Source organism: Perognathus longimembris, chromosome 10, assembly GCF_023159225.1.
Source record: "Perognathus longimembris pacificus isolate PPM17 chromosome 10, ASM2315922v1, whole genome shotgun sequence".
Classification (NCBI taxonomy): Eukaryota; Metazoa; Chordata; class Mammalia; order Rodentia; family Heteromyidae; genus Perognathus; species Perognathus longimembris.
Window position 1 is genome coordinate 69,443,313 of NC_063170.1, and position 23,761 is coordinate 69,467,073.

General features: G+C 47.9%; 2 protein-coding genes across 2 annotated transcripts in view; one reads left to right on the forward strand and one right to left on the reverse strand.

Moving 5' to 3' along the window:
• Raf1 (Raf-1 proto-oncogene, serine/threonine kinase) overlaps positions 1-17,367 on the reverse strand; it is a 43,655-nt gene extending 26,288 nt beyond the window's left edge. Inside the window, exon 1 of the mRNA XM_048356292.1 lies at positions 17,056-17,367. The gene's annotated coding sequence lies outside the window, so the exon portion shown is untranslated. The remainder of the gene's footprint in view (positions 1-17,055) is intronic.
• On the forward strand, positions 17,336-23,407 carry LOC125357952 (translation initiation factor IF-2-like). The gene is made up of 3 exons (XM_048354785.1): positions 17,336-17,584; positions 17,637-18,141; positions 22,869-23,407. The coding sequence occupies exons 1-3, from the start codon at positions 17,336-17,338 to the stop codon at positions 22,934-22,936; spliced, it is 822 nt and encodes a 273-aa protein (XP_048210742.1). The 3' UTR covers positions 22,937-23,407.
• Positions 23,408-23,761: the final 354 nt, after the last annotated feature.

The window sequence follows — 23,761 nt, forward strand, 5'->3', positions numbered from 1 at the left end:
ACTACCAAAAAGGAAAAAAATAGCTATTAATATTTACAATATCATTTTAAGTGATTGGAGGGCTGGGCAACATGGCTCATGCCTGTAACCCCAGCTACTCAGGAAGCTACTCAGGCCAGCACAGGCAAAAAGTCAGCAAGACTCCATCTTAACCAAGCCCTGTGGGGTGGTACACACTTGTGATTCCTGTTACATGGTAGACCTAGGTAAGCATATGATGGTCTGAAGACAGCCCCAGGCAAAAACAAGGGATCCTATTCAAAACCAAAAAGTACAACTAAAAAAGGGGCCACGCACATCTAAGTCTCCTCTCCCTCTCTCCATCTCCCCCTCCCCCTTCCCCCCTCTCTTTGCCAGGCTTGAACTCTTAGCTGAGGCACTGACCCTGAGTCCTTTTGCTGAAGGCTAGCATTCTACCACTTTGAGCCACAGTTCCACTCCCAAATTTTGAATGGTTAATTGGAGATAAGATTCTCACAAGCGGGCTGGGGATATGGCCTAGTGGCAAGAGAGCTTGCCTTATATACATGAGGCCCTGGGTTCGATTCCCCAGCACAGAAAACGGCCAGAAGTGGCGCTGTGGCTCAAGTGGCAGAGTGCTAACCTTGAGCAAAAGGAAGCCAGGGACAGTGCTCAGGCCCTGAGTCCAAGGCCCAGGACTGGCCAAAAAAAAAAAAAAAAGATTCTCACAAGACTTGTCTACCAAACTGGCCTCCAAACACCATCCTCTTATCTCAGCCTCCTGAGTAGCTAGGATTACAGGCATGAGGCACCCCCTTGTCCCTTTTGTAGATTAAGAAAAAGTAAAATTCAAAAAGATCTATGATAATTGAAGAGGAATAAATTATTCAAATTTAAATTAGAATTCTAAGTTCTATTATACTTAGATTTAAATATAGATTTGGACCTGAAACATTACTTAATGATGTTACTATTATACTACTTTGTAAGATACTGCTTATAAATAAACCTGTTTATATGAAACCTGTTTATGAAAAATATACATTGTATCTTATATATCAGAAGCAACCTAAATTTTTCTTCAAATTTAAAAGATTTTTGCTTCCTTCCTAAAGAATTTAAATGTATTCTTAGTCAAATTTGTTTTTTTGTTTTTTGTTTTTGGCCAGTCCTGGGCCTTGGACTCAGGGCCTGCCGAGCACCATCCCTGGCTTCTTCCCGCTCAAGGCCAGCACTCTGCCACCTGAGCCACAGCGCCCCTTCTGGCCGTTTCCCATATATGTGGTGCTGGGGAATCGAACCGAGAGCTTCATGTGTAGGAGGCAAGCGCTCTTGCCATTAGGCCATATTCCCAGACCGTCAAATTTGTTTTTTTTCTAATGTGGCTGTACTTCATATCCATTAAACAATTAAATACCAAAAATATAACCTTTTATTGATACAAATATCACAATTGGCAGCAAATGGATAAGGATTTCAAGAGAAATACAATGAAGAGTCTACAAATTTCCTGTCATCTTTTGTGTGTGTATGTAACCCATATGTGCATATATGCTGTGTTGAACCCAAGACCTCAAACATTGCCTTTTTTGGTGTGTCAGTCATGGGGCTTGGACTCAGGGCCTAGGCTCTGTCCCTGAGCCCCTCCGTGCTCAAGGCTAGTGCTCTACCACTTGAGCCACAACAGCACTTCTGGCTTTTTCTGTGTATGTGGTACTGAAGCCCCAGGGCTTCAGGGCTGGGAATATGGCCTAGTGGTAAAGTGCTCGCCTCATATATATGAAGCCCTGGGTTCGATTCCTCAGCACCACATATACAGAAAAAAGCTGAAAGTGGCGCTGTGGCTCACGAGGTAGAGTGCTAGCCTTGAGCAAAAAGAAGCCAGGGACAGTGCTCAGGCCCTGAGTCCACACCCCAGGACTGGCAACAAAAGCAAAACAAATGGGCTGGGGATATAGCCTAGTGGCAAGAGCGCTTGCCTCGTATACATGAAGCCCTGGGTTCGATTCCCCAGCACCACATATACAGAAAATGGCCAGAAGTGGCGCTGTGGCTCAAGTGGCAGAGTGCTAGCCTTGAGCAAAAAGAAGCCAGGGACAGTGCTCAGGCCCTGAGTCCAAGGCCCAGGACTGGCCAAAAAAAAAAAAAGCAAAACAAATAAACAAACCCAGGGCTTCATACATGCTAGGCAAGTACTCTACCACTAACCCGCATTCCAAGCCCAACACTGCCATTCTTTATCTTCATTCCCAAACTTTTCTCCCTAGAGGTAGTAATAAATATAGGTTAGATAAAATAAATATTCATGTAATTAGAACACTGCTGAACCACAAGCCATGACTCATTAATTCTGGATGTTAAGCAATACAAAGGAATTCTTATACATCAAAAATAACTGGGCACTGCCCTAGAGTTAAAATCCTGTTGTAATATTATCTGGCTGCTCTGAGTATCTCTTTGGCTTAGAAACAAAAAAAGGTGTGTGGGGGGAGGGGGGGGGAACTGGTAACAAGAACTTCAAGTCTGTACCTGGCAACAAATGCAAATTTAAACACACTATAAAGTAGCTGATGGGGGCACACCACCTGTAATCCTAGCAATAAGAAGGCTGGGGTAGGAGGATTATGAGATTAAGGCCAATCTGGGCTATATAAGGAGAGCCTGCTCAAAATAAACAGCAACACCAAGTCCACTAAGATGTGTATTTTTAAACATCATTTGTCTAAATTTAACATTAATGGGGCTTGCCAGGCACCCATGGCTCACACCTGTAATCCTAGCTACTCAGGAGACTGAGATCTGAAAACCTGTTTTGAAGCTAACCCAGACAGACAAATTCATGAGACTTATCTCCAGCTGACCTGCAGAAAGCCAGAAGTGGAGCCATGGCTCAAGTGGTAGAGAGCTCAGAATGAAAAAGCATGAAAGTTCAAACCCAAGTATGAGCATACACTGTTAAAAGAAAAAGAAGATGCATGGGGCTGGAGGCATGGCTCGTGTGATAATGCGCCTGCATAAGGCCCTGAATTAAACCCCAGCCCTCCCCCCCAACCCTATTCTTTTTTGCAGTGCTAGAAATCAAGTCTAGAATTAGCACATGCTAGGCAAGTACTCTACCACTAAGTTCCCAAGCCTCACAGCTTGTTCTTTTAGTCCATCTCACAAAATAACCTAGGCTGCCCTTGAACTCTTTTTTTTTTTTTTTTTTTTTGGCCAGTCCTGGGCCTTGGACTCAGGGCCTGAGCACTGTCCCTGGCTTCCTTTTTGCTCAAGGCTAGCACTCTGCCACTTGAGCCACAGCGCCACTTCTGGCCGTTTTCTGTATATGTGGTGCTGGGGAATTGAACCCAGGGCCTCATGTATACGAGGCAAGTTCTCTCACCACTAGGCCATATCCCCAGCCCCATGCCCTTGAACTCTTGATCCTCCTTCCTCCATCTTCCAGTCCTGGGATCACAAATGTGAGCCACCCTGCTGCACCCAGAATGTTAGAATTACTACATGAGGAGAGCACAAAGTGTTAGCATGAAATGGTAAGTAGCATCTCTATATAAGCCATGGAGATTCTATTGGTTAGCAATTACAAATCTATATTGTAATAAATTAGGAACTCTTTTGGATCACCCTTAAACCTCCAGCCTGGGGCTGTACCAGTCTACTGGTAAGTCTTAAACACTGTTACTCTATTCCAAATATTAAGTCCCTGTTTCCAAAGTACAGACCAACTATGTGACCTTATTTAACTCTCATATTACTTACAGAAATCTCCCCATATAGATTCTACACTTTTTTTTTCTGCCAGTCCTTTGGCTTGGACTCAGGGCCTGAGCACTGTCTCTGAGCTTCTTTTTCCTCAAGGCTAGTACTCTACCACTTGAGCCTCAGTGCCATTTCTGGCTTTTTCTGTTTATGTGGTACTAAGGAAACAAATCCAGGGTTTTAAACATGCCAGACAAGCACTCTACCACTAAGCCACATCCCCAGCCCATATTTATACACTTTTTTGAGACATTATAAAATCTCATTCTAAAATCAGAGGAGAGGAGGGGAGAAAAAAGGGAAAAGGAGATACTGAAGAGAGGAAGGAAAAGGAAGCAGCCGAAGGAGGAAAATTCTAGCACTGTAAATGTCTTTCTGATAAATCAGAAGATTATAAAATTGAGGTCCAGGGCAGTGACTCACACCTATAATCACAGCCACTTGAAATCAATAATGAGAGGGCTAAGATTGTTAGTAAATTAAAAAGCATTTAATTAAGGCATTAGTGGCTCACATCTGTAATCCTAGCTATTCAAGAAGGCTGAGTTCTAAGGATCCCAGTTCAAACATAAACAGGCCATGAGACTCTTATCACCAATCCACCACGAAAAAGCCAGAAGTGAAGCTGTGGCTTTAGTAGAGTGCTAGCAGTGAATGAAAAAACTCAGGAACAGCACCTAAGCCCTGGGTTCTAGCCCAAGGACTGACACCAATAAACAATAAGAAAAAAATCTCATCATGAATTCTTTGCAGAGGGAATCAACATCTTCCACTGCCTCACCAAACTGACCAACAGAGGAAAAGAGGAGAGAGGCCTTCTAGAGGTCACATGTATAGAGAGCTGTAAGAAAGGTCGTACTAGGCTGGGAAGGTGCCTTAGCAGTAGAGTGCTTGCCTAGCACACATGAAAGCCCTGGGTTCATTTCCTCAGCACCACTTAAACAGAAAAAGCCAGAAATAGCACTGTAGCTCAAGTGGTAGAGTGCCAGCCTTGAGAAAAAGGCTCAGGAATAATGCACAAGCCCTGAGTCTGAGTTCAAGCCCCTGAACTGGCACCAAAAAAAAAAAAAAAAGTGATATTGTAGCCATCAAGGAAATAGCCAGATCCTGTTCAAAAGGAATGCATGACATGGTACCAAGGCAAAACTAGAAACATATAATGTTGCAAACTACAAGTTTACAACATTACTCAGCATGTTGTTAGCACTGTCAGAAACAAGCTAAGGGCAAGATTCTAGCCAAGAGAATTAATATGCGTACTAGCATATTAACCATTCTAAGAACGAAGATAATTTCCTTTTCTATGAAAAATGACAAGGAGGAAGTAAGGACGACAGGGAGGAGGGGAAGTAGCTCCCAAGTATCTTGCCTAGCATGCCCAACTGTAGGGAAGGAGGGAGGGAGGAGAAAGAGAAAAGAAAGAAGAAGGAAGGAAAAGAGAGGGGGAGTGAAGGAAGGGAAGGGAAGAAGGGAAGGGAAAGTGGGGGGGGGAGAGAAAAGAAAAGAAGTTAAAGAGAAAAGTACCTGAGTTTTAACTGAAATGCAAACCTGTTGTTCCAGATGTGCTGTGAGGGCAATGGGAAGGAGCCTGAGCTACTGGAACCTATTCCCTTATGGATTAAAAGCACAGCAAGTATGGGGGGGGGTGGAAATACAAAATATTTAGCTAAATAAAAATTGTATTGTGATTTCCCTTGTATTTATTCCTCCTTTAGTCTGGCCTTGGTTCATCTGACAAGACTGAGTCATCACTTTCAAGACCATGCCAAACTTATTTTAAAGGGGAGGTTTGTGTTTTTTTTTTCTTCTGGAGGGTGGAGGGATATAGGGTCTTGCCAGGCTCACCTTGAATTGCCTATATATCCCACACTGATCTTATACCCAAAATCCTCCAGGCCTTGGCCTCCTAAGTGCTGGGATTGTAAGAATGTGCCATCATACCCAGTTGTGGCCCTTTAATTCAATTGTTCACAAAACCAGAGGTAGAGGACTCAAACACAAACTGCTCAAATACTTCCTCCTCGCTCAGGCACAACAATGTGTGCAGCTTGCAAAATGCTTACACTACAGTCTCCCAACCAATCCACAGGGGTAATCTCATGTGTGTCAATATTTTGAGTTTCCTCACTGCTTTTTCTCAACTTCTGGCCACAAACTGGTAACCGCATCAGCTGACTGGCCAGCATACCACCACAAGAAATGTGCCACTCTATCCTTCCAAACATCAGCAAGGAAAAGCCACCTAGGCTTCGGAAAGTCTAGTATTTTAAATGTGAAACTTATAGTAAGTTTAAAGTGAGCTAGCTCAGAAACTACACTAAAACGATCACTTCCACAGTAAAACATATCAAATTTCATTTTTTAACTCACCACAAAAATGTTTCTCATTCTTTTCATATTCAATATGTAAACTATTTAGCAGTCCTGGGGAATGAACTCAGGGCCTTGAACTTGCTAGTCAGGTGGTCCACTTGAGCCATTACTCCGGCCCTGAACTGATTTGGGGGTGTTTGTTTTTGCCAGTCCTGGCAGGCTTGAACACTGGGCCTGGGCACTGGCCCTGAGCTCCTTTTGCTTAAGACTAGCACTCTACTACTTGAACCACAGCACTACTTTCAACTTTTTCTGTGTTTAATTATAGGTAAGAGTCTCATGGGTTTTCCTTCCTGGGCTAGCTTCAAATTGTGATCCTCAAACCTCAGCCTCCTGAGCAGCTAGGATTACAGGCATGAGCCACTGGTGCCTAGCTCCTGAACTGTTTATAACTCAAAGCTTTTCTTCTCACCTTCAAATCAGGCAGTTTCTCCATCTAGGCAGCAACTAATATCATTCATTTATTTATTCAGTGCTAATACTGGGGGGCTTGAATTTGAGGCCTTGGGGCTCTCACTTGATTTTCTTGCTCACAGCTGTACTCTACCCCTTGAGCCACACTTTCAGTCCTGCATTTTTGCTGGTTAATTGGTAAGAATATTGCCAACTTTTCTGCCCAGGCTGACTTTGGTCTGAGATGCTCAGATCTCAGTCAGTTAAGTAGCAAGGATTACAGACATGAGCCACTGGCACCCAGCCTCAATGACTAATTTTACAAGGAATAATCCACTACAAAGTACAACATCAACACCAGTACCAAAATATAAATGTGCAATAAAACATGGTTTAGAGGTGATTATTCTGATGGCCAGGTAACAATAGTTTTAAAATGGCTATATACCGAATGAAGAAGGAGGAAAAGCAAAAACATCCAGGTACTTCATTCATCTTAACTAGCTGGGACATTGGCATGTAATACATGTTTGAGTTCCCACTTTCTGTTCCACATTATTATACACCAATGCTCACAGCAGCATTGCTCAAATCAGCCAGAAGATGTAAGTACCAAATGCCCATTGACAAATGAACAAACAAAATGTGGTATATCTGTGAAACAGTACTTAGCTACAAAAAGAAGTACTGATACATACTATCAATGGACAAAATCAGCCGGACAGAAAGACTAATATTACAGTATTTTATTTTGAAGTGTCTGAAACAGGAAAAGTCAGAGAAAGCCACCACAGAATTACCAAGGGTTAGGAGTAAATGGGGAAGTTTTTGTTTTTGTTTTGTTTGGCCTATCCTGGGGCTTGAACTCAAGGTTTGGGGGCTGTCCTGAACTTTTGTGCTCAAGGCTAGCACTCTACCACTTGAACCATACCACAACTTCCAGGTTTGTCATGGTTAATTGGAGATAGAGTATCATGGACTTTCCTGCCTGGTCTGGCTTTGAGCCAGGATCCTCAGATATGTCTCATGAATAGTTAGGATAACAGGTCAGAGCAAACAGTGCCAAACAAGGTGAGTTCTGGGTGATGAAAAGGCTGTGGAAACAGAGAACAGTGATAGTGATGACAAAGCACTGTGAATACACCTACCACCACTGACTTGTACAACTGAAATGGTTAAAATGGCAAAATTTGTTATATATATTTTAACTCCCACTCACATACACAAAGCCTAAGGACCTATTCTACATTGTCCACTAGGTAGTTAATACTAGTCAACAAAGGTCACTACCTCTGCTCTCACAACTAAGGTCGAGCAAGGCAGAAGATTCTCTCCAGTTAAAAAGTTGCCTCTGTGCAGAGTCCCATCCTTACAGATGCAGGAGGTTGCCCGGCCAGCCAGAGCTGCTTGACTCAATTAGTAAGCTGTGAAGCAGGCCAATGTCCTCCAGGAGTTGGCAATACAACTCAGAGAGCCAAGTGTGAGGTAATTCTTACCACTAATCCTAAATGGTAAAGTTCTCAGTATCTTTTTACTACATAAACTATGTATGTGTATGAGAAAAAGGGAGGAAGGGGGTAAGCAAGATGGAAAGATCAAGAGACAGATAGCACACAAAATGACAGAAAATCCACCCACCCGCTCAGCTCAACTGTTTGTTGTGTAAGCAAGATAAGGTTTTAAGAACTGTAGATACTAATAGGCTCCACCTTTAAGGAGCTTAAGTCTAGACAAAAGACTTGGGGGGGGAGGGGATTCAACACAATAAACATTGTTTAGCACCTTACATTCAACAAACTGGGCTGTAATCTGAAGCCAGGCTCTATATTAACCTAAGCCTTAAAAAGTATTTGAAACAGTCCTCTAAGAGAAGAAAGGTAAACAAATAATTTAATAAAACTTTACTTACAAAATCTACAGTGCAAAGTATTAAAAGTTTTGCACAAACCATTTAAGGTCTAATAAAACCTAGTAGTGCTGGGACAAAGATCCAGCACTTTCACTGAAATACACAGCTCGGTCCCTCAGCATCTCAAACAGAAATTACATCAAGCAGAAGGCACTGACGGCACTGATTGGAACATATAATCCAAGGGGATGACAGGCTTACAAATGACTACACAATAAAGGCCATAAAAGAAGAAATGCAAAGAGCTCAGGAAGGGCCCAAGGACATTTAGAAAGAGTAATAAGGAGAAAGAAGAGCAAACGACCAGGAAATAACCTTTTAGAAGATGGTTTTGAAATGGCTCTTTAAAGAGGAACAGATGAAAGTGTAGAAATCTCTTTCGGTAGATAAGGTCCTTGTAGGTACAACTTGCCAAATTCATCCTACACCAAACACAGTAACTTGAACATAGCACTTTTAAAAATAGCAGGGTGACACTGTCCAAAAAAAAAATTTTGCATTCATTGCTTGACTTATGAAATGGTAACTCCTCTATAATAACACCTTAATAACAATAAATTTTTATTTTTAAAATGAATATAGCTTTGGAAGGGGGGGCAAGCCAGGACATACCAGTAATCTCAGCACTTGGGAGACTAAGGCAAGAGGATGATAAGTTTGAGGCCAGCCTGGGCTACACAATAAGCTAGAGACCAGCCTGAATGTAGTGATACTCTATATCCAAAAAACAAAAATAAAACCGGCCTGGTGGCTCACGCCTATAATCCTAGCTGCTCAGGTGGCTGAGATCTGAGGATCATGGTTCAAAGCCAGCCCAAGCAGGAAAGAGACTTATCTACCAGAAAACTGGAAGTGGCACTGTGGTTTAAGTGGTAGAGTTCTTGCCTTTAGCTGAAGAGTTCAGGGACAGCGCCCAGGCCAATAATTCAAGCTCCACGACAGACAAAAAAAAAAAGGAGAAGTCCGGTGTTCATACCCCCAGCACTGCCCAAAAGAAAAGCTTTTGAATACTAACTCCTAAAAATAGTATGAGGCAAGATGCAGATAAGAAAGAAATGTATGCTTTTTCTGGTGGGCAATGAAGACTCTTACAAGATTTCAGGGAGAATATTCTTGGGTTATCATAAAATAGAATACATAAGAACCCTATTACACGCCAAGGACAATAGTTCATGCTTATAAACTCAGGAGAGAGGACCTAGTTCAAGATCAGCCCATGCAAATGTTCTCTAGACCCCATTTCAACCAACTGAAAAAAGATAAAGCTGGCCATTACAGATGTGCCTGTCAAACCAACTACTCAGGGAATATGAACAGAAGCACCGGGGTCCAAGCTAATCAGAACATAAATTTGAGGATAAAAGCCAGCCCTGGCAGCAAAGTCCATGCGACTCTTATCTCCAATTAATCACCAAAAGGCCAAAAGTGAAGCTGTGGCTCAAAGTGGTAGAACTAGCCTTGAGCACAAAAGCTAAGGGACCACAACCAGGCCAAGTTCAAGCCCCGGGACCAGCACTAAAACAGCAAGGGGATGGTGAGCTTGAGGCCAGCCTGGGCTACATAATAAACTAGAGGCCAGCCAGAACATAGTGACACCACATCTCAAAAATAAATAAATAAATAAATAAAAACAGGGCTAGAGGGCTGGAGATATGGCCTAGTGGCAAGAGTGCTTGCCTCGTATCCATGAGGCCCTGGGTTCAATTCCCCAGCACCACATATACAGAAAACAGCCAGAAGTGGCGCTGTGGCTCAAGGGGCAGAGTGCTAGCCTGAGCAAAACAGAAGCCAGGGACAGTGCTCAGACCCTGAGTCCAAGGCCCAGGACTGGCAAAAAAAAAAAAAAAAAACAGGGCTAGAAGCAAGGCTCAAGTGATACAGCAAGTTGCCCTGAGAGCATGAGGCCAAGTTCAAATTCCAAACAAAAACAGAGAGAAAATGAGAGAATGTCGGGTAACTCACTGGTGAACAAAGAAGGCAGAATGACTCTGTAGAACATAATTTTCTTCAATCCTCCATATTTTGTACCATTGTTAACTATATTACTTATACAAATAACAATGCTAGGGACTAGGCATATGGCCTAGTGGTTGGTAGAGTGCTTGCTTCATATACATGAAGCCCTGGGTTCAATTCTTCAGCACCACATATAGAGAAAAAGCCAGAAGTGGCGCTGTGGCTCAAGTGGCAGAGGGCTAGCCTTGAGCAAAAAGAAGCCAGGGACAGTGCTCAGGCTCTGAGTTCAAGGCCCAGAACTGGCAAAAAAAAAAAAAAAAAACCCTCAGGAGGTAGCGATCTGAAGAATAGCAGCAAGGGCAAAAAAAGTTATGGAGGCTGTCTCAATCAATATGCTCAGTAAGGTGGTGAGTGCCTGTGATCGATCCTAGCTTTGTGAGAGACTGTAGGTCTGAGAATACCCCAGGCCAAAAAAAAAAAAGGAAAAAACACCTGCCAGGTGTCCATAATCCTAGCTACTTAGGAGGCTGAGATCTGAGGATGGGAGCTCAAAGCCAGCCTGGGCAATAAAGTGAGACTCTTATCTTCAATAAACTACCAAAAGTGCCAGCAGAAGTGGAGCATTGGCTCAAGGGGTAGAGTACTAGCCTTGAACAAAAAGAAGCTCAGGGACAGTGCCCAGGCCCTGAGCTCAAGCCCAAAAGAAAAAGACCCTACCTGAAAATATCTGAAGTAAAAAAAGGGCTAGGAGCACAGATCAAGTAGTACAGAGCCTACCTAGCAAGCACAGGCCCTGAGATTAAAAAACAAAAAGAAAAAAAAAAAAAAACCTTAGTACCAATGAATGAATGAATGAATGAATGACAATATGTACTTCAATGGCTTTTATTATTTTCACAGTTGTATATCCACCTCCACATCTATTTTGGAACATTTCAACACACCAAAAAGAAATCCCTGTCATATTACAGCTCATTCCCCACTTTCTCCAGTTCCCAGTCTACTTTTTATCTCTTGAGATTTCATTCTGGATATCTCAAATAAATTAAATGTAACACGTGGTTTTCTGTCCTAGCTTCTCTCATTAAGCACAAGGTTTAAGGTCCATCCAGGTTGTACTGTCAACCAATCCTGAATAATAGTCCCCAGTACCAAGTTTTGGGTGGTTTTTTTTTTAAAACATAAGTGCAGCCATTCCAGAAACATTATTTCATGATTGTCATTTTTCATGTCATAAATGCTTCATGTATGCCATATGAAACAAAGCACAGTATCTCATATCAAGTGGCTGTGTTGTGGTTTGGTCATTTTAATATTGTTGGACATTTTACTTCATTTACTTCAGTTGTAAATGAAACTTTCTTTTGCAAGGGGAGGGGGGGAGCTCATCAGTAAATACTGGGGCTTGAATTCAAGGCCTGGGCGCTGTACCTTAACTTTTTCCTCTCAAGGTTAGTGCTCTACTCCTTGAGCCAAAGCTCCACCTCTTTGATCATTAATTGGAGCTAAGAGTTTTATGGGCTTTCCTGCTCAGGCTGGCTTTGAACCAGGATTATAAATTCTCAGCCTACTGAGTAGCTAGGATTGCAGGAATGAGCCACCAGTACCCAACAATATTTTTTTTTTAAGTCAGACATGCTAAGTTATCCAAACTTGTCTCAAATTCACAAACCTTACTTAGGTTTCTCAGTGCTAGGATTTCAGGCATGGGCCACCAGACCAGTTATAAAGTTTGGGTTTCTTTGGTGCCAGTGCTGGGGCTTGAACTCAGAGCCTCAAGCTTTCACTTGGCTTTTTTTGCTCCTAGCTGATGATCTTCCACTTGAGCAACTCCTTCAGTGCAGCATTTTGTTGATTGGAGACAGCCAACAAAAATTAAATATAACAGGTGGAAAGAAGAGCCCTGCACAGCACACACAAGGGTCCTAGGAAGCAATAGACACGTCAGGTTCCATTAAAACACTGACCACCATTGCCTGCTGCTTCGCTGCCTGCTGTATAAAAAACGTTGTAAACAATTTCTAAATCCCCAAGATTTAAAAACTCTAAACTACCTTCAAGACTGTTTGCCTCCACCCAGTAAAAACCTTCAGAATCTGATCTAAAAATAAAACTATGTGTCAAGTGTTCTTCAGAAATACTATGTATACTGATTGGAATGCGATGCCAATTAACACATTCTGTAAGTCATTTGCCAATGAAACTTCAGATAGCCTAAGCCAAAATCAACAACAACAAAAAAACCACACAACACCCTCTTGACATTTTTCTTAAATGGCAAATTCTGTAAGTAATTCTAGAAGACAAACATATCTGAAATTAACTAAAATCATGAAATCATTAAGAGTAGCTTCTTGTGATGGCACTTGCCTGTATTCTAGTTACTTAAAAGGGATAGGATAATCTCAGTTCAAGACCAGCCTGGGCAAAAGTCATCAAGATCCAGTCTCAAAAAAAAGACAAAAAAAAAACAGGGGCATGGAATGTGACTTAGCAGAGGAGTGATTGCCTAGGATTCATGAAGCCCTGAGTTCAATTCCTTAGTATCACATAAGCAGAAAAGGCTGGAAGTAGTGCTGTGGCTCAAGTGGTCGAGTGCTAGCCTTGAGCAAAAAGAAGTTCAGGGACAGTGCCCAGGCCCTGAGTTCAAGGCTCCCTAGGACTGACCAAAAAAAAAAAAAAAAAAAAAAAAAAGCTAGGTATTGTGGCCCATGCCTGCAATCCCAGCTACTCAGGAAGTATATGTAAGAGGATCAAAGTTCAAAGCCTGCCTAGGTAAAAGCTCTAGACCCTACCTGAAAAAACAAGCTACAAGGAAAAAAAAAAAAAAGCTGAGGATGTGGCTCAAGTAATAGAACCAAGCATGAGGCCCCTGAGTTCAGACTCCCACATTACTGCCTCACAACAATTTTACTGAAAGCTAGCTGGGCACTGGTGAATCACACCTGTAATACTAGCTACTCAGGAGGCTGAGATCTGATGATCACAGTTCAAAGCCAGGCTGGGTAGGAAAGTTTGTTGAAACTCTCATCTCCAATTAAACACTTAAAAATCCACTATGAGTGAGGTTGTGGCTGAAGTTATAGAGCGCTAGCCTTGAGGACGAAAGCTCAGGGACAGCACCCAGACCGAGTTCAAATCCCAGGACTGGGGAAAAAAAGTTACTGAAAGCTATACAAGTAATTCTATCTAGTAGAAGAGGGAATATAACAAAATGGCTCAAACACTAAAAATTATAAGTGAAAACTTTAGCATGTAATCAAGGAGTTTATACTCACAACTCCTAAGGCCAGAGTAGAGTACCCATCCATTACTATTATGAAGATTACAGAGAACATAGTTTAGCCCTATACCAGAAGAATCAACTAAATCATGTGACACAGGTATCTAGTATCATACTTTGAACCCAGTTAAATGAGCAATTATAATACACATGCATACCAAAAAGTGAAAGATCTAAACAACTTTTTTCTAAAAGAACCAAATTTCAATTAATTTAGTCAAGGTAAACAACTTTCCAGCCAAACCTTATTTTGAAAAAATGACTTCCACGACCTTCCCAACTGAAAGTAAAAAACTTTTCACGTCAAAGCTTGATTTGTGGGGCTGGGGATATGGCCTAGTGGCGAGAGAGCTTGCCTGGTATACATGAGGCCCTGGGTTCGATTCCCCAGCACCACATATACAGAAAACGGCCAGAAGTGGCGCTGTGGCTCAAGTGGCAGAGTGCTAGCCTTGAGCAAAAAGGAAGCCAGGGACAGTGTTCAGGCCCTGAGTCCAAGGCCCAGGACTGGCCAAGAAAAAACAAAAAAAAGCTTGATTTGTAGTTTCATAAACCTCCCTCCTCACTGTCACATTAGTTCACTGCCTTTCAAAGACAATATTTAAAATATTCTTAGGCAAGTCAACATTAAAGCATGCAGTCTGGCTAGCAAGCTCCTCCCCAAATCAGGATTACTATGTATGCTCTATTATACTCCTAACATGCAAACAAAAGGAGTCCTTCTGAAACACTATTTTCTATTTTTAGATAAGTTACTGTTTTATCTGAAATGTAAATGTAGAAGAGCCATACATTTACTAATACACTTCTTAAAATAGTAATTTGAAGTTACTAATTATATATTCCACTTCAAAAATAAGCCTAGGGACTGGAAATGTGGCTTAGTGATAGAGTGCTTGCCTACTATCCATAAAGGCCTAGGTTTGATTACTCTATCACATAAACAGAAAAGGCTGGAAATGGTGCTGTGGAGAAAGTGGTAGAGCACTAGCCTTGAGCAGAGAGAGGCTCAGGGACAAAGCCCAAGCCTTGAGCTCAAGCCCCAAGGCCAGCAAAAAAATAAAAATAAAAAGATAAACCCAGACTGGGAATGTGGCTTTGTGGTAGAGTGCTTGCCTAGCATGCATGAAGCCCCAGGTTCAATTCCTCAGTACCACATAAACAGAAAAGACCAGAAGTATTGCTGTGGCTGAAGGGGTAAAGTGCTAGCCTTGAGAAAAACAAACTGAGTGACAGTGCCCAGGCCCTGAGTTCAAGCCTAGGACTGGCAAATAAATAAAACAAACCTAGTGCTTCTGCAAAAGTCAAATTTAACTTCCAAAAAGTATAAAGTGGTTACTGAATCTTCGGAGCAAACAAGTAGCATATTTTAAGATAAAAGCAGCTAGGTTTAGAGCACTTAGTACAATAGCATTCTTTCAGTGTTTAGACACTTCATTTGCTTTTTTTATTTTTCTGCAAAACCAAATCCCTTAAAATATAGTCAGACTTATTTCGGTTAGTTTCCTATTTCAAATGCACATAGATTTTTCCACTATTGACAAGACTTTAACAATCCCACTACAATTTATAATCAAAAACACCACATACCTAAAAGATAAGCTTTTAGAACAGAAACAGTAACAGGTTTATTTTTCCAAGAATCCAGTGTTCCACTGGGTCAAATGTTTCTGTTGGATTTTAAACAGCTTAGCTCTTGAAGTGATAAGAATAAAAAAAGTCAAAAGAATCTCAATGTTCTTCAGTGGCATACAGTCATCAAAATCTAAGAAGAAAAGCTTTAAGAACTGCCTGTGGAAGTCCTTCAACATCACAATAATCACTGGCATAAACTTTAATCACAAAGGCTATTTTAGGAACACTATGTTCATAAACCTTGTAACAGATTTAGAAGCTGGGGAGTTAATCCAAAGGCACGGGTAACTATATATGTTAATTGTAAATACTTCCATGCTACAATTTTTCATGTGATAAAATCCGTCAATTTCTATATGCTGGGAAGCATGCCTTACATAGTCAAGCGTCATTTAAAATTCAGCACTAGTAGAGAGTATTAAATTTACAGCTAACGTTATTTGTGAGCAGGAAGACTTTTTGAAGGGCTCTGTAAAAATACGGATAGGGTCCAAAATATTTGATATGAAACACTTAGCAAAAACATTAACGGGGTTTAACCTTCACCCCACCCCACCCCACCCCCTTTACTGGCCTTTGAGTCTGCCTGCCTTGCTAGGCAGACTCCCAACCATTTGAGCCCTGCCCCTAGTCACAAACAAAATAAATCTTGAATTCTATCCGCTCTAACATCATGGGGAAGGGGAGGTTATCAACAGGGGCCAAGAGTGAACACTCATTTGAAAGAAAGCCCAATTAAGTCAACCAGCTCAACACAACCGTCAAGATAGACAACTGACAGCACTCTCTCCTAGACGCTGCTGTCTCATCATTTGCTCCCCAGACCCCCCCAAATGACTTGCTGCTCCCCAACCTCATCCTAGCCTCGGAACCAGCTGCCCCCTCGGCTGAGGAGGCCCCGCCCTGGACCTCACCCGGTGGGCGAGCACGGGTCACTGCCCAGCCCCCGTGGCGTGCGGGCTCCCTCCACCCCACCCCGGGCAAAGCGGGCGGTTCTACATTTCCCCAGACCCAGGATGGGCCAAGCTCGACGAGCCGCATTGTCTTCACACCCCGCGGGGAGCGGCTCCCCGGGGCCCGGCGGGCCGAAACGGAGCCGCCAACGCGCCCCCTAAACAGCCCGGGTCACGAGGAGGGCACCGCGGCCACCCCGGGGGGGGAGGGGGATGCTCGCCTTCCTCCCACCAGGGAAAGGAGAAGAACCGCCAGCGCCCCGGAGAGACGGCAAACGATGAATGGGGCCGGCCGTCTCGCCTCTCCCCACGCCCCGACCCCACGGCGCGGGGCTCCGCGGCGCCTCGCCCCCCCAGCACCCACCCCGAGGCCGCTCCGGGTCGGAGCCCACGGGCGCGGGACGCCGAGGCGAGCGAGGCCCTCCGCCTTTGTGGCGGGCGTGCGGCCCGCGGCCCCGGCGCTCCTCCCCGGCGGGCTGTCACGGGCGCGGGCGGCCCCCGTCCTGCGACCGGCCGGAGAGGGGAGGGAGAAAGAAAGAAAGAAAGAAAAGAGGGGGGCGCCGAGCCCCGCCACCCGCGTGACACCGCGGAGGGGCGGCTCGGGCGCCTGCCCGGCGCCCACACCGGGGAACGCGCGCCGGGCCCCGGCCCGCTCCCGCGACACACGAGGAAACCCGAGCCGCGACGTGGGAACCGGGCTCGCCGGCCATGACGCGGGGCCCCGGGCCCCCCGCCCGGCCCGCGCCGCCCGGGGTGACAGCGGCCAGGCCGCGCGCGACCCGCCGCCCGGCCCGCGCGGCCCAGGCCCGGCCCCCCCCCCCCCCGCCGCCTACCTGGGGGAGCCGGCCACCCCGCGTCCGGTCGTCCCCCGGCGGCGTCCGGGCCGCTCCTCCCCGCGGCAGGCGAGGGAACCGGGGGCGGTCACATGAAGCGCGTCCCCAGCCCAGGGGACGGGGCCCCGGGAAGGCCCCGCATCGTCGCGCTCGCGCCCCGCGCCCCAGGGCGCGCGCCCCAAAGCCCGGCCAGCTGGCCCTCGCGGGGCGCCCAGCGACAGCGGCGGAAGAGCCTTCTTCACGCCTCACGCTCGCTCCCCGCTGACTCCCGCCATCTAAGATGGCGGCCTCGGCGCCCGCGATGAAGACGCTCTCGCTCGAGCGGCCCCGGCTGGCGAGCGCTGCGCTCGGCGCTCCTCCTCCCGACCTGCGGAGCCGCCGGCCCTCCGCCGCCGTGCGCCGGCTCTCCGGGGGCCGCGCTTCGGCTCGGGCATCGATTGCTCCGGCCCGGACGCGGGCCCCGCCCCCTGGGGGCGTGGCCCCGGCTTCCCCCGCGGCCGCCATTTCGGAGCCCCGGCTTCCCGAGCCGGTCGCGAGCCCGAGCCCGGCCGCCCCGCGGGGGTCGCGCCGCTCCCCGCAAGGGGGTGCCCCGCCGGGCGCGGAGGCCTGCGCGCCCCACCCCGTGGCCGCGCCGGCGCCGGGTCCGCGGGGCCCCTGGGCCTGGATTCCCGGGGCGCTGCGGGGCCCCCCCCCCGACACCCGCACCCCACTTCGGAGGCCGGGTTCGGGGCGAGCAGGGCCGGAGCTGCCCGGAGAGGCCTCGGAGGAGGACCGGGGAGGGGGTGCATGCAGTCGTTGGAGGCGCGGACCGCGCGGAGTCGGGTCACCCGGGGCGGGGGCGCAGGTCACGTGGGGACCCCCCCACCTCACCCGCGCGGGGCTCCCTGAATCCGCGCCGAAACCCGAGGCGCGAACTCTCCTGTACGCTCGCTTACATCCCAATAAAAATCCCTGTGGGAGAAAACAGTAAGTCCCTGCCAGCCGGGCCGAAGCGTGCGCCCTCCGGACGCCCACCGGGCCTCCCCACGCGTCACGCGACGCCACGCGCGCCCACACGCACCGCCGCGGACGAGCCCCGCAGACGAGGTGAGCCACGTCAGCCGGGAGAGTGGAGATCGGCGCCCCGAGCCCAGCAGCCGGGGACCACCCGCCGTCCCGTGGGATTGCCCCGCCCTCCGGGGGGTGGGCGTCGACCCGTGGGGGAGCTAGCTGGGAGCGGGGCGGTGGGAAGTGGTACCTTCAGGTTCCAGAGGCAGGAAGGCCGCGGAGCCGGGTTGAAGAGCATCCTCTCTCGGAGCTCGTGGAACAGCACAGGCCCGGGCCGTGATGTGGGACAGAAGTAGAAGCCGGTGTGACAGCACGGGGCCAGGAGGAGATGAGGCTGGCCGGGTGGAAAGCGGACAGTCGTATGCAGTGTGATACCCACGCCTTGGCCTTTCCATGCCATCCTCTCTCTCTCAGGAGTTTAATTTTAGTCACAGATGGGTTGGGAGTGTGGGCCGGCCTGGGCTGGGTGCTGGGAGGGACAGCCATGTAAATAAACAATTACTCCACCAGGTGATAGGGCTGGCACGCAGCGGAGGGAGGGAGTTACCTGCTCTACCATATCGGGTCAGGAAAGCCTCCGTGGAGGGCAGAGCTCGTCAAAGGATGAGTGGGAATTTTCCAGAAGTGAGAAGGGAAGGAGTGAAGGGCGGGGGGTGGGAGCAGTGTGGACCAGAGCACAGAGGTGTGATTAGGATGGTATGTTTGGGAAACAGCCAACAGTTCTTGGGCTGGAGATTGCTAACCAAAACCTCCCTGGGCTGAGAAGAAAAGGGGAGATCTGAAGGAGATGTCCAGCCTCACAGCAGTCCCCCTCCAGCCACGCAGATGGCCCGACCCTCCTCATACTTGGGGTGGCCAACTGTGCTATGGTGTCATGTGCAGATTAGCTAGTTAATATTAAGCTGTTAAATATTAAGACGGAGCCAAGCACTGGTGTCTTACTCCTGTAATCCTAGCTGCTCTAGAGGCTGAGATCTGAGGATCAAGGTTTGAAGCCAGCTTAGACAGATCATGGAGACCCTTCAGTTCTGCAATTAACCAGCAAAGTGCTCAAGTGGTAGATAATTAGCCTTGAGGAGGCTGGAAATCTGTCTTAGCGGTAGACTGCTTTCCTAGCATGCATGAAGCCCTGGGTTTGATTCCTCAGCACCACATATACAGAAAAAGCCAGAAGTGGTGCCATGGCTCAAGTGGTAGAGTGCTAGCCTTGAGCAAAAAGAAGCCAGTGCCTCAGGCCCTGAGTCGCAAGCCCCAGGACTGGCAAAAAGAGCCTCGAGCCAAAAAAGAAAAAAAAAGCTGAGAGCTTGAGGCCCTAAGTTCAAGTCCCAGTTCTGGCACCAAAACAAAAAGATACAAGTGCTATTATAAATAACTTGGGGCCTATACACTGGAACAATCTCTAGAAGTCAGTTCACAATATCAACCTTATAAATGCACATATCTTTTGTCCCAGGAATTCTCCCTCAGAATTTATCCTGCAGATACACTTATACCCCCAAAAAACAGCAGTAGGAAGAGACAGTGTACTGATACAGAAAGATGTCCAGGAATGACACCAAAAATTAGGCTGGGGTGTGGCTCAAGTGATAGAGCACCTACCTAGCAAGAAAGAGGCCTTGAGTTCTAATCTCATACCACAAAAGCAGAACTATAAACAGTATGAATAGTATGCTTCTTTCTGCTAAATAGGACAACATTGACCTCTAGTTTTAAATATATCTGGGGGACAAGAAACATGGTCATAGGCAACCATGATAAGTTTTTAAACTATTTGAGGGAGTTACCCAGTCAACACTTTAAAACAAAACTAACCTGGAGGGAAAATTAAACCATCTATGGGGGGGGGGGGCGGGAGGAGGAAGGGGAAGGAGACTGGGAGATGGGGAAAGAGTTGTACCCCAGTTCCTCCTCCATTCTTCCTCCCCCACAAGTCCCAGAGAACGCACTGGCATACTACCCAGACCTTCAGCGGCTAGACCCTGGGCCTGGCCAACTCTCCCTAGTAGCCTCCCTCCTGCTCCAGCTCCTGAGCTGCAAGGCCCTGCTCCCCTAGGCAGCCCCACTTCCAGACGCCCAAGTAGACCTGAGGGCTGAGGGGGCCCAGTGCACTGCCTCCCCTGGCTCCTCTCGCCTCCCGCGGGAAGTCTGGCTCCAGGCCCTCTGCCCTGCGCCTCAGCAGCTCCTGGGGAGAAAACACTTCCTCCCCCGGCCTCTCCACACAGCAGGGCTGGTACAGGCTCCAGTCCCAGCTCCCATCACTGCAGGGGAGAGGGAGTACACCTCTCCAGCCTTTGAGGGGAAGTGGGCAGGGCGGCGCATCCTCAGATCCCCTCCAGGCTGCTCGGGGCACCCCTCCCCACCCCCTCCCACATCTCCCCCACTCACTGCTTTCTGCCCCGCAGGGCTAGGCCACCCCGTGCCGTGCCGCAGGCCCGAGACCATCTGAATGCATCTCCCAGAGGTTCTTGTGCTGCTGGAAATGTAGCCCCCAACGCTGCAGGCTTTGGAGGTGGTGCAACGTTTAAGAGATGGGAACAAGTGGGAGGCAATTAGGTCACTGGAGGTACCACCCTGAGTACATGTACCCCAGTTCCTCTTCCATTCTTCCTCCTCCCCCACAAATCCCAGAGTGTGCACTGGCACACTACCCAGGACCCTGGTTATTATTTAAAAAAAGACAAGCTGGGTGCTGATGGCTTACACCTGTAATCCAGGCTCTGAGGATCACAGTTCGAAGCCAGCCCTGGCCTGGCAGGGAAGTCGATGAGACTTATTTCCAGTTAACCACCAGAAAACCGGAAGTGGCGCTGAGTGGTTCCAAGAGGCAGAGTTCTGATCTTGAGCAACAAAGCTCAGAGACAGCACCCAGGCCCTAAGTTCAAGCCCCATGAACAAACAAAAAAAAAAAGAACAAAGCTGCGCCCTGGCTTCCGGTCTGGCCTTGGGACGGACTGCTGTCACACGTGGTGCTGCCACTGGGACACAGTGGGCGGAGGTGCTCACCGGAGCTACACAGAGGCTAGCCATACGCTTGAACCTCTTCTCCTGGTCAAGTATCCAGCCTCAGGGATCCTGTTACAGCTTCTGAAGACAAGACTAACACATCCGGTCTAAAAGAAGGAAAACCCTAATCCTTTTAAATGTCTTTTCCACTTATCACCCTAATCTCTCCCTCTTGGGGCCAAACTCATCCCCAAGTGGTGTACGCGGCACTTCATTTCCACTTGCACGCCTCCACCCAGCCCTTGCAGTCTGCCTTCCACACTCATTCCCGGAAAGCCTCTCCTTCCCACCAGGAGGGTTTCCATTTGCTAAAAGACATGCCTTGCTGCTAACGCCCCCCCCCCCCCAACACTTCACCAGCCCTGCCTGATGCCCCCTCTCCTCACACCCTGGCGGGGGTGTGGAACCCAGAGCCACTCGGCGACTGGTGACTTTTCCCTGCTGTAAATCCCTGGTCCGTGGACAAGCTTCCCTGGTACCACCTTCCTCTCCGGGCAGCAGCCCCAAGTCCATGATGAATGCACGTTTCCTGCACTTTGGAGTCAGCCTCTGAACTTCCATCTCATCCAACCCCCTGTGTGCCCCGAGCATTCCATTCCCCAAGCAGCCAGCCTCACAACCCCACTGGGGCTGCGGGCCTTGTGCACTCTGTGCCGGAACTCCCCGTGGGCTTACCCTTGAATCGCTGCTTGGTGGCTGAGGTGCTGTCGGAGAGCAGAGGAGGACACTGGGGGCTCGGAGGCCCAGCTCCCTCCCATGGGAGCCACCAGTCTCTGGCTGCTCTTTCAGACATGTCCCCACCCTTACCCCACAACCTGCCCACCCCTGCATCTCCCCATCCCTACCCCTCACACCCCCCCAGTCATTGCAGCGGCAGCTCTCTACTGGGCGCATGGCGAGACGTCTAGAATGACTGCTCTGCCCCCAGCACAACCCATGTATCTGGCTCTGGGAGGAAGGAGACCTGGAGAGCCCCTTCCAGGGCCAGCACCTGCCCCGGGTGCTTCCCTGAAGTGCAGGGTGACGCCATGAACAACAAACAAGATACCAAGAGAAGCCAGGCTCAGTGGGGGCGCGGGGCGGGCGCAGTGCTGCAGTACTAGTGGCTTGGGAGGTAGAGACCCAGAGATCACAGTCGCGATGCAAAGATGATCCAGAGACTTCCTCTCAAGCAGCAGCTAGGTGTGGTCGTACCTGCCTGTTATCCCAGTGGGATGGAGCACAAATAGGTGGCAGCAGTCCAGGCCAGCCAGGGACGTGGAAACCCTATCTCCAGAGCATGTTTGATGGCTGCAGCAGGAGAATTGAGCTACCTGTACAGCTTTGACCTCCTTCCCTGTGGAGGATGGTCATCCTCTTCAAACAGACGTACGGCTTCAGAGGGACACCCCTGCAGTGGTGAGGGGGATACCCGCGCGGGCGGCTGGATCAGCCGAATCAGCCTGGTGATCAAGCAGGGGACCTGCCAGACTGCCCTCACGTCTGTGAGTCCGTGTCTTGAAAATGGCCAATGAAAAGAGAGGCTGGCGGAGTGACTCAAGCAGTAGTAGAGCATCTGCCTCATCACGCAGGAACCCCTTAGTGCGAAGGAGCAAGCAAACAAGAGGAAGGAGGGAGGGGGAGGGCTGGCCAGGTTCTACTTTTTGGTCCCCCAGCTATTTCACAGTGGGCCTGCCCACCTATGTGGATGGCTCCGCAGAGGTTCTAGGAGGGTTGCATGGCTTTGGAAAGGTCTTAACACATGTGATTCTCCCCCAAACAAGGTCACAGTGAATATACCAACCAGAATAAAGGCAGAAAGCACGTGGCAGCACCGTGGTCTCCAGGCTAACAGACCCTCTGCACGGGCCCCAGAGCTCCACAGACGAGGCAGAAGCAGCACAGTCAAGTCACCTGTCGCTGGATGAGGGAGTTGCAAGCCCATCCTGGTCAGAGGAACACGCACACACACACACACAGTCCCCACCTCAGCTACTGCAGCAGCCATCTTCGAAATGTACTGTCAGCCACACCCAAGAGTTACATCTTCAAATCCTTTAATTATCTTGTAAAGAACATCCCAGATTTGCATTGTGCTTTCAGGTGTGGATTGTGAACACAAAGGCATTTGTTGAATAGAAGCATTTAAAACACATCGTCAGTGGACTGGGGATTTTGTTCAGTGACAGGGTCTCTGCTTGGTGTACAGGAGGGGGCCCTGCATTTGATCCTCAGCCCCACAAGGAAAGAAAGACAAAGACGGTAAAATGCATCATCACAATGGCATATTTACCTCTTAAAATGTATGCCAGCGCCAGGCGCTGGTGACTACACCTGTAATCCTAAGAACTCAAGAGGTTGAGATCTAAGGATGGTGGTTCGAAGCCAGCTGGGGGGAGGAAAGTCCATGAGACCCTGCTCTCCAGTAGACCAGCAATAAAACAGAGATGGAGGGGTGGCAGAGGGCTAGCTTTGAGCAGGAAAAGCTAAGCAAGAGCTTAAGACCCTGAGTTCAAGACCCACTACCACCACCACAAAAACAACAACAACAAAAAAAAAAACCTAAAGCCAGGAACTGGAAGTGACACTGTGTAGAGCGCTAGCTTTGAGGTGAAGAGCTCAGGGACAGTACCCAGGCCCAGAATTCAAGCCTTATGACCGACAAAAAAAAAGTAAA

What these genes read in the sequence shown, in the direction of transcription:
- LOC125357952 (XM_048354785.1), top strand. Translation starts at nt 17,336, where the DNA reads ATGGCGGCCTCGGCGCCCGCGATGAAGACGCTCTCGCTCGAGCGGCCC. An exon ending in AGCCCCGGCTTCCCGAGCCG is followed by an intron (nt 17,585 to 17,636) that starts GTCGCGAGCCCG and finishes GCTCCCCGCAAG; the next exon opens with GGGGTGCCCCGCCGGGCGCG. An exon ending in GGACGAGCCCCGCAGACGAG is followed by an intron (nt 18,142 to 22,868) that starts GTGAGCCACGTC and finishes CCCCCAAACAAG; the next exon opens with GTCACAGTGAATATACCAAC.